The sequence below is a fragment of the Gracilinanus agilis genome, chromosome 2 (genome assembly GCF_016433145.1).
Source record: "Gracilinanus agilis isolate LMUSP501 chromosome 2, AgileGrace, whole genome shotgun sequence".
Lineage (NCBI taxonomy): Eukaryota > Metazoa > Chordata > Mammalia > Didelphimorphia > Didelphidae > Gracilinanus > Gracilinanus agilis.
In genome coordinates, this window is record NC_058131.1 from 277704726 (window position 1) to 277721089 (window position 16364).

The 16364-nt window shown below is 45.5% G+C and overlaps 1 protein-coding gene across 1 annotated transcript in view; it reads right to left on the minus strand.

The window, feature by feature from the left end:
* ADAMTSL2 (ADAMTS like 2) overlaps nucleotides 1–16364 on the minus strand; it is a 58201-nt gene that overhangs the window by 36741 nt on the left and 5096 nt on the right. Inside the window, exons 2-9 of the mRNA XM_044663951.1 lie at nucleotides 16193–16277; nucleotides 14067–14178; nucleotides 12266–12408; nucleotides 11339–11414; nucleotides 9222–9324; nucleotides 7667–7812; nucleotides 7434–7557; nucleotides 3287–3367 (exon numbers count right to left, since the gene is read on the minus strand). Of these exons, the coding sequence (XP_044519886.1) occupies nucleotides 3287–3367; nucleotides 7434–7557; nucleotides 7667–7812; nucleotides 9222–9324; nucleotides 11339–11414; nucleotides 12266–12408; nucleotides 14067–14178; nucleotides 16193–16277 (870 nt within the window). The remainder of the gene's footprint in view (nucleotides 1–3286; nucleotides 3368–7433; nucleotides 7558–7666; nucleotides 7813–9221; nucleotides 9325–11338; nucleotides 11415–12265; nucleotides 12409–14066; nucleotides 14179–16192; nucleotides 16278–16364) is intronic.

Below are 16364 nucleotides of genomic sequence, written 5' to 3' on the forward strand. Positions count from 1 at the left end.
GCTTGAGGCCCATTTGGTGCTGCTATTTGGGCTGTCTTGATGGATGGTTTGAATCACTACATGATGATTAGCCATTGCCACAGCCAATGAAACGGACCCCAAGAGTTTGATTCATTGGCCGAAGAAAGAGCAGCATGGATTGATTTGATGGTTCCCCCACTTCAATTAGCTTCATTTCTGGACCCAGTTCCTCCATTTACTGTGAGACCATGGGCCAGTCCTTTCCCAATCTGATTCTCATTTTCTCCAGCTATAAATTGTGGGACAAAGGAATAGATTAAAGGCCTGGATTCCATTCAGAGAACTGTGTTTGAATCCTGACTGTTACTACCTAGATAACTTGGAGCTTGTCATTTAAACTCACTAGGTCCAAGTTTCCTCATCTATATAGTGGCAGAGTCGAAGACAATGATCTCTAGGATCCTTTGCTGTTGTACATTCTTCCCATCTCTGAGCCTCAGTTTCCTCATCTATAACATAAGGTGGGGTGGTCTAGATCATTCCCTAAATTACCTTCCAGCTCTGGCATCCTCTGTTCTCTGATATCTGTGATACTATTCCCAGCCAGAACAAAAAGAAGTAGCTTTTGGATTGGGGACGTGTAGCTCTGGGTGCAGAGTATCCAAAGTTTCCTCCCTCTGGTCTGGGAAGAATTAAGTTTGGTTATCTCTGCTGAAAAGAAGCACTGCCAATCAGCAAGTTTTGCTTGAGCATCTACCAGGACCCAGCCCTGGGCTAGCCTATTCTAAGGGATGAGTGGGAACGGACTAGCCAGTATCCTCCTATAGTCCAAGGACTTTCCTAACACCAGCAAGGCCCTGACCTGGAGGTACACACAGACAAGGGGTGGCTTTGGTCTGGCCAGCTCCCATCTGCTATTTGGCACCAAACACTTATTGGTGGCCAATGATTGCTCAGATCCCTGAAGATAATCCATGCAAACCCAGATGAGAAGACACTTTGAACTTACAGATTCAGCAGAAAGTTCATTTTCCAGCTTTCCTGAAGGTTTGTTTTAAAAACAAAAAAAAACAAAAACAAAAAAATAACCCTAACCTTCTGCTTAGTGTCAGCTCTAAGACTGAAGAGAGATAAGGACTAGACAATCAATCAGGGTTAAGTGACTTGACTAGGGTGACACAGCTAGGAATTACCTGAGGCCAGATTTGAAACCAGGTCCTCTTGACTCCAGACCTGGTGCTCTATCCACTGTGTTACCTAGCTGCCCTTCCTTGAAGCTTTTTAAGTGCCCCCAAAACCAACCTAATATTTCTTAACTTGAGGATTAACTAAGGCTTCTTATTACTGTCTCATAGAGGAACTTATACAGAAACTGGTTAGAATGACAGAATGCTAGAATTAGAAAAGGACCTTAATGGTTATTTAGCTCAGCCACTTTCTTGTACCCAAAGGAAACTGAGGCTCAGGGAAAAAAATGATTTGGTCAATTATCTTACAACTGAGCTGGGGAAGTTACAAACCCAGGATTCAAACCCAAATCTCTGGACTACACACAGCTCAGTCCAGTAGCCTTTTTTCTACATTGTGCTGCCTCCCCAAGGCCAAGGAGCTAGGGAAGAGGAAAAAGTCGAATTACAACTTTGGGTACAGTTTGTCTTCCAAAACGTGTCCTTTAAAAGCTTATTCCAGGAACTGGAATGGCTCGCTAGAGAGTAGGAGTTTTGCTTCCAAAGCTCCTGATGCAATTCAAGGAGTGAGAGTCTGGTGCAGTTAATTTATTATCAGATGAACAAAATGAGTCAAAAATGGAAGCTTAAAAAAAAAAATCTAATTCTGAGCTAGAGAGAATTGCAGAGCAAGTTAAAGCCATGCCCACATGACCCCCAGCAAGAATCTGTCTGCCCATAAAGGGTTAAACCTTCAGCCCAAATCCAAAACCCGTTTCCTGACAATAATGACCTTCCTTCCTGCGGCTTTCCTAATGCTCAGAGTCTTAACTTGGTATTTCCACGCGTCTGTTTCAAGTAAGAAAGCTCGGGAGGCAGCCCAGAGTACAGTCTGTTTCCTGGACTGTCCGTCCCTCCCACTGAAGAGGACAAAGTAACTGGCTTGGCTGGAGGCCACAGTTACACCAAGCTGCTTTCTCCAAAAACCCTTGGCCAAGGCAGAGCATCCCTGGAGGGCAGCTCAGGGGAGAGCCCCAGAGGATGGGATTCTGCCCTGGAAGACATGGTTCTGGGAAGGGGACAACAGCCACAGAGCCCTCAGCTGGGCCTCTTGGAAGCAAACCCAATTGGCTCTGAAGTGGGCACCTCCCCAGATCAGGACCCCACCCAGCCCTAACCCTCCTGCCTTTGAGGTGGGCTACGGTCTGCTCCATCTAGCAGCAAAGGGCTCTGGGTAATGCCCTGGTGAGAATCAACTGCCTAAGAATCACCCTGAGGCTGGTACTGCCCCTGCTCTTGTAGTGCCTAGCACAGAGTAATGCATAGAATGAATGACCACTTATTAAATACTTACTGGCTAATTGACTGAATAAAGAGAATGCAATTAAATACAGATGTTGTTCAATCTTGCCACCCATCTGCTCTTGCTCCCTTCATCCAGAATCATGGGAGAAAAGATTCTGAAATCATGGATCCCAAGTTATCACCGAATTAGACCCATGGCCCATTGGGCTCCAGTGGCATGCTTGGGACCACATTTGATGGCCTGGGGCTCCCTTCGTCCTTTTTTTTTTTTTTAAACCCATATCTTCTATCTTAGGATCAGTTAATCTGTCTTGGTTCCAAGGCAGATGAGTGCAGGGGAATGGGAGTTAAGTAAATTAAGTTAAGCCCAGGGTCACACAGCTAGGAAATATCTGAAGCCAGATTTGAACCCAAGACCTCCTTTCTCTAGGCCTTGCTCTCAATCTACTGAGCCACCCAGCTGCCCCTCCTCTGTCACTTTCTGTAAAATCAGAATCTTGGCTTTAGGAAAGATTTCAGAGATTCTCTAATTCAACAGAAATCTCCTCCTCAGCATTTCTATGTATCACCTAGTCTCCATTTAACCTCCAGCAATAAGAACCTTACTATCCAGAGATGGAGACCATTCCACTTCCAGACAGTTCTAATTGTTAGAAAGTTCCTCCTTTTATTGAGCCAAAATCTGTCTCCCTGTAACATTTACCCACTGGTTCTGGAACCTCACCGAAGTCTGTTTCCCCTTCTGTACGACCAGAAATTCCCTTTTTTTCCCCTTCAGCTATAAATTTTGCTCACTGATGGCAGGGGGATGAAAAGACAAATACTGTCAGGCTAATCGCCAAGGCCATACACACCTAAGACGTCTGCCGACTTCTTCCGTTCTACAATCTGGATGTCTCGGGCGCCAGCTGGAATGTGTGTTACCAGGGAGTAGCCTGTAGGGAAACTATACGTTAATGACCAGGCAACTTTCTGGTCAGTTAGAAAAGAAAAGAAAAAAGGAAACTACTGCTGAGTATTTTCAACATCTCAGAAAGTGGAGGCAGCCCACGCATTTAGCCTTTGCCCCATCATTTGACTTCGTCATGTTCTCTATCTTTTCACCCCAGTGAACTGTCTCCCCAAGCAGACTGTGCACATTGAGGATAGGGACTATGTCTCAATCCTATTTTTGTATACCCTCTACCTCCCCGGGCTCAAGGCAAGTCTCGTTTGTTGTTCAGCCATTTTCGGGCACACATGACTCTTTGTGGCACCATTTGGGGGTAAAGATACTGGGTGGTTCGCCATTTCCTTCTCTAGCTCATTTGACAAATGAGGAACTGAGGCAGAATTAAGTGACTTGCCCAGGGTCACGTAGCTCTTAAGTGTCTGAGGCCAGATTTGAACTCAAGAAGATGAGTTCTTGACCTGGTACTCTATCCACTGTATAACCTAGCTGCCCTTCACATAGAAGGCACTTATTGATGGACCATTTATTTTTATCAATGACCAACCCATACTTCTATGTAACATTTAAAAAAAATTTTTTTAAACCCTAACCTTCAATCTTAGAATCAATACTGTGTGTCGTTTCAGAAGCAGAAGAGTGATAAAGCCTCGGCAATGGGGGTTAAGTGACTTGCCCCGGGGTCCCACAGCATATTTCTATATAACTTGAAGATTTCTTAAGCCTTTTACCTCATTTATTCAATAAGCATATATTCGTTCACAAAAACCCTAAGGCAGGTGGTCATTTCAGTCATATCCGACTCTTCATGACCCTAAGAACCTCAGTCCATGGGGATTTCTGGGCAAAGATATTAGAGATTTTTTTCCATTTCCTTCTCTAATGGCAAACAGAGGTTAAATGACTTGCCCAAGGTCACACAGCTAGGACATTTCTGAGGCTGGATATGAACTCAGGTCTTCCTGACTCGAAGCTCGGCACTCTCTCCAGGGTGCCACCTAGCTACCCAGGCAGGTGATGTATATACATATTATAATACCTACTTTACAGAGAAGAAAACTAAGATTCAGAGAAGCTTCCCATGGTCTCATGGCTAAATGCTGAAAACAGGATATGGACTGCCTTTGATTCCATTGCTTATTCTACCACACTATTTTGAAAAAAAAATTTAATGATGGAGTAAATTTATTGAATGACCCACCAGAGAGGCTACAATCATATGGAGGTATCTGGGAGAATCTCTCCATCTGAGGATTCTTGAACTCATCTATAAATCCTCCTATTCCTTCTAGTTATATCAAATTTTATATGCCCAGGATATATGTTTAGGAGATCTATTTGCATGGAATCTCTGCATATTATCTTATCTTCTAATACCCCAGAAATTGTCCTTCTCCTCAAAAGTGAATTCTTCAGGAAGATTTGGGTTCAAATCTAACCTCAGATACTTCCTAGTTGTGTGACCCTGGGCAAGTCACTTAATCCTCATTGCCCAGCCCTTACCACTCCTCTGCCTTAGAGTCATTACTTAGATGGATTCTTTTTTTTTTTTAACCCTTACCTACTGTCTTGGAACTAGTACTGTGTATTGGTTCCAAGGCAGAAGAGTGGTAAGGGTAGGCAATGGGGGTCAAGTGACTTGCCCAGGGTCACCCAGCTGATAACTGTCTGAGACCAGATTTGAACCTAGGACCTCCTGTCTCTAGGCCTGGCTCTCAATCCACTGAGCTACCCAGCTGCCCCCCTTAGATGGATTCTAAGAGAAAAGGCAAAGATTTTTTTAAAAAAGAATTCTTGACCTTCATAGGTGTACCTATTCCACTTTTTAGTTCTGTAAAATTTCCTGGGTAGTGAGATGGCTCAGTGGAGAGAATGCCAGGCTTGGAGTCAGAAAGACCTGAATTCAAATCCAGCCTCAGACAGTCACTAGCTATGTGACCTTGGACAAGTCACTGGGGATTTGCCTCAGTTTCCTCATCTGGAAAATGAGCTATAGAAGGAGATGGCAAACCACTCCAGTTTCTTTGCCAAGAAAACCCCAGATGGGGTCACAAAGAGTCAGACACAACTGAAACAATTGAACAACAACAGAGTTGGAAGGGAGAAAATGGTAGAAAAAAGCAGAGGCAACTCACTCGCAGGCCTAGCTCTGCTATTTATTACCTAAGTGACCTTGGGCAAATCATTTAATATCTCTGAACTTCAGTTTCCTCACTTACAAAAAAAAAAAAGGGGGTGTTGGATGAAATGATCCCTGAAGTTCCTTCCGGATTGAAATCTATGATCCTGTGACTTTGATCAAGATCACCTTGGTCATTTAACTGCAAAAAACATTGACCTTCATACCATATCTACCAAACAGGTATCATACAGTAAATGAGGGCACATTAGGCTATCTTGATGCACAGAGAACATTATTTTTTCACCTTCACTGCCCTTGGTTTCTGGGATTTTTTCAGTTTGAAACCCTCCAACTGGCTGCCCTTGAATCAGCCTCACACCCAATGGGGCTCTAGACTAAAGATATCCTCGGAAACCTCTCCACATGACACACTGTGGCCACATGCATAACCTAACCATAGTGCCCCCTTTTGAAAATACTGTCTTGATGAAAAAAGCCTGTGTGACTACATTATCTCTCTCTCTCTCTTTTTAAATCCTCACCTTCTATCTTAGAATTAATACTGTATGTTGGTCCTAAGGCAGAAGAGTAGTAAGGGCTAGGCAACGAGGGTTAAGTGACTTGCCCAGGGTCACCCAGCTAGGAAGTATCTGAGGTCAAATTTGAACCCAGGACCTCCTGTCTCTAGGACTGGCTCTCAATCCACTGAGCCACCCAGCTGCCCCACACACTATCTCTATTGTGCTAGCCTTATCATCCTTCCCGTAACAAATGTGCATGTATGCTCATATACGAATCATGCCAGACAGAAAAAAGAGGCTAGACTATAGTTTACTGTGTTATTGCTCCTGTGCTTTCCCCCACAGCTTTGAATTCATCCTTAATAAACCTTTCCCATACCCTCCACAACATGCCTGACTTATTCCAGTCTTCATGTCTCTGTTCATAGTGTCCCCCTCCTGGAGTGATCCGCATTCTTTTTTGTTTTGTTTTGTTTTGTCTTGTTTGTATTTTGGGCTGAACCCATGATTTCACTGACACAAGAAATTCTTGGGTGAGGAATCTCCCTCTTCCAATGTAGACCAGCACCTACCTTATAATTCATTGTCTTAGAGAGTTGCCCAAGGCAACAGCAGGTTAAGGGACTTGCCCAGAGTCACATAGCCAGTATGTGGGAGGTGGGACTTGAACCCATGTCTTCTTAATTCCAAGGCTCCCTCTCTATTCATTACACTCCACTGTCTCTCTCATCCTTGTTATTCCAGAAGAATCAAGATGGCATTTGAGAGGCAACCAGGTACCTCACTGGTCAGCAAGCCAGGCCTAGAGATGGATGGTCATAGGTTCAAATCTGACCTCAGACACTTCCTAGCTGTGTGGCCCTGGGCAGGTCACTTAACCCCAGTTGCCTAGCCCTTACCACTCTTCTGCCTTGGCATCGATACTTCATATAGATTCTAAGATTGAAGGTAAGGGTTTATTTTTTTCTTTTTTAAAGGCATTTGACCCAAAGTTCAATAGAGAAATGTATGTTAGGTATAAGCATGTCATAGCATGTTAACAATAATAATTTGTGTATAAGATGCAATGCATCATAAGTGATTCCTGGAAAAGAAAAAGGAATATTCACGTAGCAAGAATTAGGGGTGACGGTGCCTTCCTGGATGTCCACAAAATGTGAAAAGTGCCAAAAGACATCCAGGGCATTGAGTATATTTTCTACTAAGGAATTATGGAAAGATCCATAAGAGGTTGAGATCTATATAGAGGGAAGACGACTGAGATTACTACCGAGATTCCAGATCTATCAAAGACTTGAAGTGTTGTGATGATGATGATGATGATGATGATTGGATCTGAAGTTCATGTTTTTCTGTTCCCCTCTCTCCTACTGTAACACCAAAGATTATAGCCAAATGAACTTACTTACCCAGGTGGGCATTCCCTTTCCTATAGTTCCCTGTCACATGTGTGCAGCTGCTTCCATCACCCTGGCAAACCCCACACTTGTCCAGAGTGTGGGTGGAAAAGAGAACCCCATCACATCCAATGGGCTGGAAAAAAATGACAGAAAAAAAGCATTGAGGTGCAGGCCCAGGGGGTGAGACCAGAGCTAATTTCCTGAATGTTACTGACAATATTTTTGCTATAATGTTTAACAACCTCACATTTTCCAGACACGCAAACCCCTCGGAAGTCAATGAATTTGCAGGAGGTCCCATCACGAGCTGGCACCATCAGTTGCCTCTGGCCATCCACGGTTGTGCAATGCAAGTCACAGGGCTTGCTGGAGATGTGCACATAGTCATCTGGTAAGAAAGGGAAGCAAGAGAGACGCCCGCAGGTCAACGGGAAGGACACGTCCATCAGTTAGCCATGCGTGGGACAGGGGAAGGAGCACAAGGAAAACCCGGAGAAAGGAAGCTTCCCCAGAGGGATCAATGGCTCCTGGAGTATCTCCAGAGGACCATAGTCCACTGGGTTCCAGCTTCAGGGACACTGGCAGCCCCTACTAGGTAAACACCTTCCTTGAGGGAGAATCAGGAGGGTAGGGGGTAGGGGAAGACAGAAGGACAAACCAAACTGGCAGAATCCCACCCAGGGATTCTTCTTGGTACCTACAGTTTCAGATACCAAGCTGAATTCCCTGCCTTCCACACCCCAAACACATACCTATAATAGCATCGTGTCAGTCTGTCCCCTACGCTGCAACCAGTGAAGTACTTTCATGTCTGGCCCTCAAGACAACCCCATGCCTTCCAAGAAGTAGGCTCTATAGGGTTTTAACATCCTTCTCCTTCTATTATCTATTCCTTAGGGTCTCCTTTCTCTATCCCACATTAAATGGCACAAACACCTGAGGGCTAGGAAGTAGCATCATCGAAATAGGCACAAGGCTCAATGACCAGGATGCGGTACAGTGGGATGGCACTAGATAGAAAATCAAGAAATATGAGCTATGGTTCTGGATCTGCCAGTGACTCTGTTGCATGGCCCTGGGCAAATCACCTGTGCCTGTCCATGGGCCTCAGCTCCATCATCATAAAACAGAGATCAGAGATCATAGGATCCCAGATCTGTAGCTTACAGGGATGTCAAAGGCCATCTGTAGACCATGAATTCAGGGTTGTTGTTTTTTTATTTAAATAACTACTTTTCAATATGGTTGGTTTCCTTTTAATCCTATGTATTTTATTCTATGTATTTTAAAATATTATTGTGAGAAGGGATTCGTGAGTTTTACGAGGCTGCCAATTGGGTCCATGAAACAAAGAAATAATTAAAAGTCTCTATTCCAGTCCAACTCCCTCATTTTTCAGATGGGAAATCTGAGGCCCAAGAGGTGATGTGACTTTCCCAAGGTCTCACAGGCTATGGAATCATCAGAAGTGGTGGTTCTCATACTCCACAACCAAAGCTCTTTAAATAATCCCTGCCCTGCCAACCTCATAGGACTATTAAAGTCAAGTAACAAAATGGATGTGAAAATTCTTCAAAAGATCTAAACCACTTTCCAAATGCAAACGGACCAAGCCACACTCTTGCTGTGGGAAGCTATGTCCATCCTAACCATCAACCCACCAAAGATTCCAAATTCCACATTGGCTCCAGTGTGTGGCAGCTTTCAGTACAGCCAGAGAGGAGGCCACGTGGTGAGCTGACCTGTCTCTCTGAGAGAACTGAGGACCTAGTAGTGAGCCAAGAGGACTCTTGTTACCCGGGTATAAGGGTTTCCACTGATATGTCCTTCCATTGTACACATGGGAGTTGAAGGATATGCACTGCTCTTCCCTGAAGCTTCTTCCATCAGAGGGACACTCCTAAAAGGGGACATGTTAATAAAATCCTGGTGAGAAGCATTTTTTGTTCAGTCTTTTCTATATCCAACTCTTTGTGATCCCTTTTGGGGTTTTCTTGAAATGGTTTGCTATGTCCTTCTCCTACTTTGACAGATGAAGAAACTAAGACAAGTACAATTAAGTGACTTGCCCAGGTCACACAGCCAGTAAGTGTCTGAGCATGTATTTGAATTCAAGAAAAGGAGTCTTTCTGACTCAAAGCCCAACACTCTATCTACTGAAACTCCAGCTGCCCCAATGAGAAAAATAGACAAGGACAAAAGGAAGAAGTCCAAGAGAAAGCAGGCAGATCAGGCAGCTTGTAAAAGGAACTGACCATCAAAACAGCAGATGCTGGTTATGAAGCTTGAGAGAGTTCAATCCATGACTGGAAGATGGAGAGAAGGTAGAAAAAAATTTATCCTGGATTTAGTTGAGAGACCTTGGGTAAGGGGAATATTGCCCTGAGCCCGAAGTCAGAAAGACCTGAGTTCAAATCCAGATACTTACTAGATGTGTGATACTGGGCAGGTCATTTAACCTCAGCCTGCCTAAGTTTCCTTGACTATAAATGGGGATAATAATCTCACCTACCTCCCAGGATTGGTGTGAGAATCAAACGAGATGATGTTTGTAAAATGTTTAACCCAGTTCCTGGTACATAGTAGACACTTAATAAATGCGTTTTCCTTTCCTTCTTTAAAATGAAGATCTTGAAATCAAATCATTTTCTAAGTTCCCTTCCAACTCTTACTCGATATCCTAAAATACCCTCCAATTTGGATGTATGTTCTAATGCCCCCTCCTGCTTTGACATGCTATGCCTGCTGGCATAGTGGAGAATGAAAAAGAGAGATACCAGTTATCCTGTTTCCTACATATTCCCCCCACCCCACCCTCTTCCCTATAAGTCTGTCTGTCTGTCTGTCTCTTTTTCCTCCTCCTCCTCCTTGGATTGCCATTGTAAAGATTATTTAAAAGATGACCTCTCCACAAGACCATTCTGGGAATCTCAAACCTAGACACCAGGGCTTCTGCGACAGACACCGTATCACCAAAGACTAATAATAATAATAGCTTAGATTTATATAGTGTTGTAAGGTTTGCACGTACTATATATATATATATATATATATATAATTTGATCCCCCAGTAATCCCTATGAGGTATGTACTATCATCCTTAATTACAGACAAGGAAACTGAGTCTGAAAAGGATTAAGTGACTTGTCCAGAGTCACATAGCTATTAAAGATCTGAGATAGAATTCAAACTCATGTTTTCTCCTCCTAAGCCCTTCTTCCTCATATCTCATAGCCCAGGTGAAGCCCCTTCCCTTTTGTAGAACCATAGAATATTAAAAGAGATGGGAGAGACTTTATTGATTTCCCTAAGTGCTGTATCCCTTTCTGATCTCTCCCATCTCTGAACATCATTAGTCTGGTCCATTTATGACTTAGAACCAAATGACGTTAGTTGATTTTCAGTCATGTCCAATTTTTTGGAGTTTTCTTGGCAAAGATACTAATGTGTTTTGTTAGGTCCTTTTCCAGCTCATTTTACAGATGAGGAAACTGAGGCAAACAGAATTAAGTGACTTGCCCAGAGTCACAAGCTGATACATTTCTGAGGTCAGATTTGAATTTAGGAAGATAAGTCTTCCTGCCTCCAGGCCTGACATTCTATCCACTGTGCTGCCTAGCTGCTTCCTTATAATACACCGTTTCATTTCCGACACTCCTCCTCCTCTAGACAGTAAGCTTTCATCAGGACAAGGCTAGACATATGGGAAGTCTAGAGTAAATGTTTCTGTTGAGTTGACCAGGAAAGGAGAAGGGCTGGGTTATTTTTCTCCCCACATTTGAAGGAAGCAGAAGAAAGCAGGGGCCTGAGACCTCATTCACTCCCCTAGGGCCTGGCCTGGACCTGCTCGGTCAGTGGAGTGCTGAGCCACGGCTGGGGACAGAGTCGATAAGACAGAAGCCAGCCACCCCTACCTGTACTTTGCACAGCTGGTGCCGCTTGGAGGTGCCTGTGCAGGTCTTGTTCCCAAGTCCCGGGACAGACTTCCTCCTAAACAGAGGAAGAAAGGCATCAGGTGTCACAAGCTTCTCACCAGTGGCTCTCTGAGGATATGCGGCCAAAGAGCCCATTTCAGAAGAGGCTGTTATTGCCTCTTCATCTCATCCCAATTGCCTGTGGATATGTTCACCTCGCCAAATGGCCTCCCCAGCTGGACCAGAAAGGACTCCTCGATTCCCCTCTTTCCTAAAAACGAGCCTCCCATTTTGGTTTGGCCTGGTCTGGCCTCCTGAGAAACAATTTGGCTGGCTCGGGGAAGACCATTCTACTGTGAATCTTAAGGTATTTGACTCCTCAGGTCTAAGCCAGGTGGTCATCTAAGGCCAGGTCCCCCATTTGCCCCCTCATCTACTCTGCTGCTGGAGACAGTCGGGGAGAGGAAAGGTGGCTGACAAGACAGGAATCGCAGACATAAATTCCTGCCATAATAGTTCTCTCTGCTATAACCAAGGCAAAGTCATGGGGCTGTTTATGTCCTTCCACACGCATGCACATCTAGACACACGCCATCAGGAGAAGGTAAGCTTCTTGGGGCAGAGACTTTTTCATTTTTTCTTTCGTATTCCTAACTCCTGGGAATTGTCCGGTGCCTAGTAAAAATCTGTTTAATGGTGCTGGTCAGATTGTACTGAACTGAATTCTTTCCCCATTCTGGGCTGCCATGGACGGTCATTTAAAGCCAGCTTCACAGAAGGCGATACGCTCTGCGCCTCTCACAGACCAGCTCTATTGGCTGAAAACCATTTCATCCACCAAGCAGAAGTGTCCTCCATAGGAGGAACCAGAGCATTTTTTCCCCTTCCCTCCAGGACCCAAACTCCCTCAGTCCTTTGAAGCCCTACCTCTGTCGGAGACAGTGTCTCTCCTGAGACTTCACCCCTCCACCACAAGTCCTGGTGCAGGCTGTCCACTTGGTCCACTCTCCCCACCAGTAAGCTGTGGCATCTGCTCCTTCTTCTAAGCTATTCGAGGTCTGGACATTACCCTGTGCAAGAGTCCCCCCCGGCACCCGCCACCCCCCCAACAAGTCCCCTGTCAGGAGAGAAGGACTCATAGACACAGCAGAAGGGTTAGCAAACAATTCTGCCTGTCTGTTCTCAGCAAATGCCCCTCACCTCTGTGCCCCCTAAGCCTCTGAGATAAAAAGACAGGCTCCCTTCTGATCTACACAGTCAGCCCCGGCACTCTTTCAAGTTGCAGCTCACTGGAAAGCCAGACCAAAGACATAAAACAATGTCAGCTTCCTTGGCACACCCTAAATCTTGACAGGCCTTCTCACCCAGAGTTGAGTTGTTCTGAGTCTCACTGAGAAAGTCCAGGGGCTGCTTTGAAGAGACCTATACCTGCGACCTGAAACATTCTGGAATTCCCCAGCCACCCCATTTTCCCCCACGTCACCCTAGCTCCACCACCCGCCTCCAACCTACTTCCTCAGGGACTCAACGCAAAACTTCAAGCCAAGTTAACCCCTTGGCCACTCAGAGCTGCTAATGTAAGGGATGGGGTGGAGACTGTTGTTGCTGGAGGGAATTAAAGAGCTGGCAGTCTGAAAGGCACTAAGGGTCTGGTTACTATTACCTGGCAGCGAATATTAGCCATGACATGAATGAGCCAAAGAAATGAAGGGGGCTGCCGAATGCCAGCACGAGGGTGAACGCTTCCTTGTTAGAAGCCTCTCACTCCCATAGTTAGGCTACAGGTAATTTGTCCAGCATACTGAATCATCCTCAACCCTTTTCTCATGGCACAGACTGGGATCTCAGTTCTGTTGGGCAAGTCTCTGCTCAGGTCTGAATTTTCTTTCTACATATCCTGATGGGTTCCAACACCATCATTTGAAAAATGGAAAGTTTAGCCAATCAGTCCATTGTTTGGTCTAACAATGGATTTTGACTGACTTTTCCACCCAGTTGGCTGATCTGGGCACTCCACTGACTAATCTAGCCAGGTCTGGATAATTTAGAGCTGGTTGGCATTGATCATGTAGTCTAGTCCCCTTAATTTTCCAGTGGATAAAATGAAGCCTAAAGGTTCCAGATTCACAGGGATAATGAGCAAGAGAACAAAGGTTCAAACCCAAATCCTCTGATACTAAAATATGGTACCTTTTCCACCATGCCATATTGGTTGTGACTGTACCTAGATCCATCCCTTGGCCATATCTACCATCTCATTCAGAGGAACACACAACCCCCACCAAAACCAATCTATCCAGGAATCCTGAAAAAGTATCGTGAAAAAGGCAGTGGGTCAATTGATAATCTGAATGATTAGTCTAAGGTTTTTGTTTATTTTTTTAATTGAATAGACCCAATGTCTTCTTTTTTTAACCCTTACCTTCCATCTTAGAATCAATACTGTGTATTGGTTCCAAGACAGAAGAGTGGTTAAGGGCTAAGCAATGGGAGTTACGTGACTTAATCAGGGTCACACAGCTAGGAAGTATCTGAGGCCAGACTTGAACCCAGGACCTTCCATCTCTAGGCCTGACTCTCGATCCACTGAGCCACCTAGTTCCCCCCTGATTCAATGTCTTAAAGTCAAGGGGATGACGCCTGTCTCTTGCAAATGGCACCTTCCCTGTTTGATGATTCTCCAAGTTTGGGGGCTTCTGAAAACAACATGGGAAGCTTCTCTGCTCACCTTAGCAATGACAAGCATGACATTCCCAGTCACCAGCACCACAGCCAATAGACTCTTCAATGGAGACCAGGTCCAGAAGCCCCAACCTGAATGCCGCCATCCAGCATCCATCCTAGGGAACAAGAGCAACATCACACCAAGTAAGACATTATTTGCTCTTGTTAAGGGATGCACATGGAGGAGAGAAAACCCAAAATCCTTAGCAAGGCTCCAGAGGCTGAGCTCCCTACCCTAAGAAGGAATATATACACTGAATTGCAATCTGAATAAGCATCCAGACATTTGAATTAAAAGGGCTAAGTTTTGTTTATCTGTCCCTATTCTCTGGCAACCCAACCTACTCTAAACAGAGTTGGTCCTACTTAGGAAAAACCCAATCACAGAGAATCATCTTTCCTTCCCTCCCTTCCTCAAAGAACCAATTAGGAGGCAAAAAAAAAAAAGTGGGGGGTGGGAGAGGAGGAAGAACCAAGTATCTAAAGGATAGATTGTACACAGTCTGTTGAACTGAGCCTCAATCTTCCTGAGAAGCTGGTTCCCAGCCTGTGAATGACTTTCATTATGCCCATCCCAGTGGGGCAGGAGGCTTCCAGACAAGGAGTCGGCTCATTTTCCCAGGTTTCATTTCAACTTGAAAGTGGCCAGTTGCTGGGTGAGAGAAAAGCCTACCCCAGGACACAAAGAGTTCAAGGCAATGCTGACCGGCACCATTTCCTCTCCTCCTTTTTCACAAGCCAGTCTCTCAGCTACCCACCCTGGCCCCAGCAGGTGGGGGAAATCTAATTCACGGCAGCAGAGAAATGTTGAGCCTCTTGGGAAGGAGGAGGTGGAAGTGCTTTTCATCCCCAGCCAGTGCTGTATCTCTGAGCAAATAGCTATGAAGGCTACTTTCAGGCAATCCATGAGAGGAAAGGGCTAAGGGGAGCTCTCTCCTCTTGAGAACGGACACTCTCCAAACCAATGGACTCAAAATACTCTAGGGTTTAAAGATGAAAAGAGATCCTAGAGCTCATCTAGTCTAACTACCTCTTTTTACCCTTGAGGAAACTGAAACCCAGTGAGGTGCAGTGACTTGTCCAAGGTCACACTGGTAGTAAGTAGCAGAGGCGGGATTAAAATCCAGATCTCCAGGCTTCAAGTCCATGCTCTTTTCAAAGGGTTCCCTCATCTTCCCATTTAAATTTTAGTAGCCTTGTATAACAGAAACCCCCAGGGTTTCCAGGGCCAACCTCATTGCACACCAAGAGCCACTTTACAACTGCAGTAAAGGACCCCATCTCCAGAGAAGTTTCTTGAATCCTCCGGACCCACTTCACCTCCGGCCAAGCTGCCCACCACATCTGGTAAGCCTCCTCCACCCAGGACAGCATCTGCACAAACCCCCATCCTTCCTTGCCCCCAAATCTGGTCTCCAGGCCACTGGACTCATTGCCTAATTGGAGCCCAGCGCTCCTGGCTGGCCGTCCTGGAGACAGGTGCCTGAGACGGGGCTTACACTTGGTTTTCATTAAGGCTTCCAGACGCCGCTGGCCTCCCGCCAGAGAATGGCTCGCTCTGGATCCATCCCTCTTTGGGGTCCAAAAAAACCAACCAGAAATGTTTCAAATGAAAGTGAAAGCCACAAATCTACAAACCCCGGGGCCCCACCGGATCCTGGTGGCAACCGGGGGAGGGGAGGCACCTTAGCATCCAGTTCGGAGAGTTATTTTGGTCCTTATCCTCCCCCCTCCCCCCCACCCCCCACCCCGTTCCCCTTCTGGCCTGAGCCTAATGCCTAGAGTTATATAACTGCCTTCAAACACACATACACTCACACACTCTCCCTCTCTCTCCATGATTTCTGATTCTGCATTTTCTCCAAAGTGGGGGCTGGAAGGACAGCTCTGTCCCAGTCTCATCTCCCACCCCAAGATCCACACTAAGAAGTATCCTTTGCATTGCATATGGCCTTTTGCTGGGGGACGGCTTCCTGGACTTTTTGGTTTGGAGGGGGGCTGGGGTGAGGGTGAGTTTCTTAAGGAGAAATCCAAATGTGTGTTTCTCAATGAGAAGAGGGAAAGCTGGTAGGGGTCTGGGGACCTTGGGGAATAGGGGCAGAGAGGGGAGAAGAGAGAAATAAACCATACCTGGCCCAAAGGCAAAGTGTCAGCAGGTTAGCAGGGGGGGGAAGAGGCAGGAGATGTTCCAGACACCAGGTGCGAGCTTGTGTATATGGGGGGAAGAAGGGACTGAAAGAGGCAGCAAAAGCAATAAGAATTGTCCTCTCTCTCTCTCTCTCCTCTTACTCTCTATCACTCC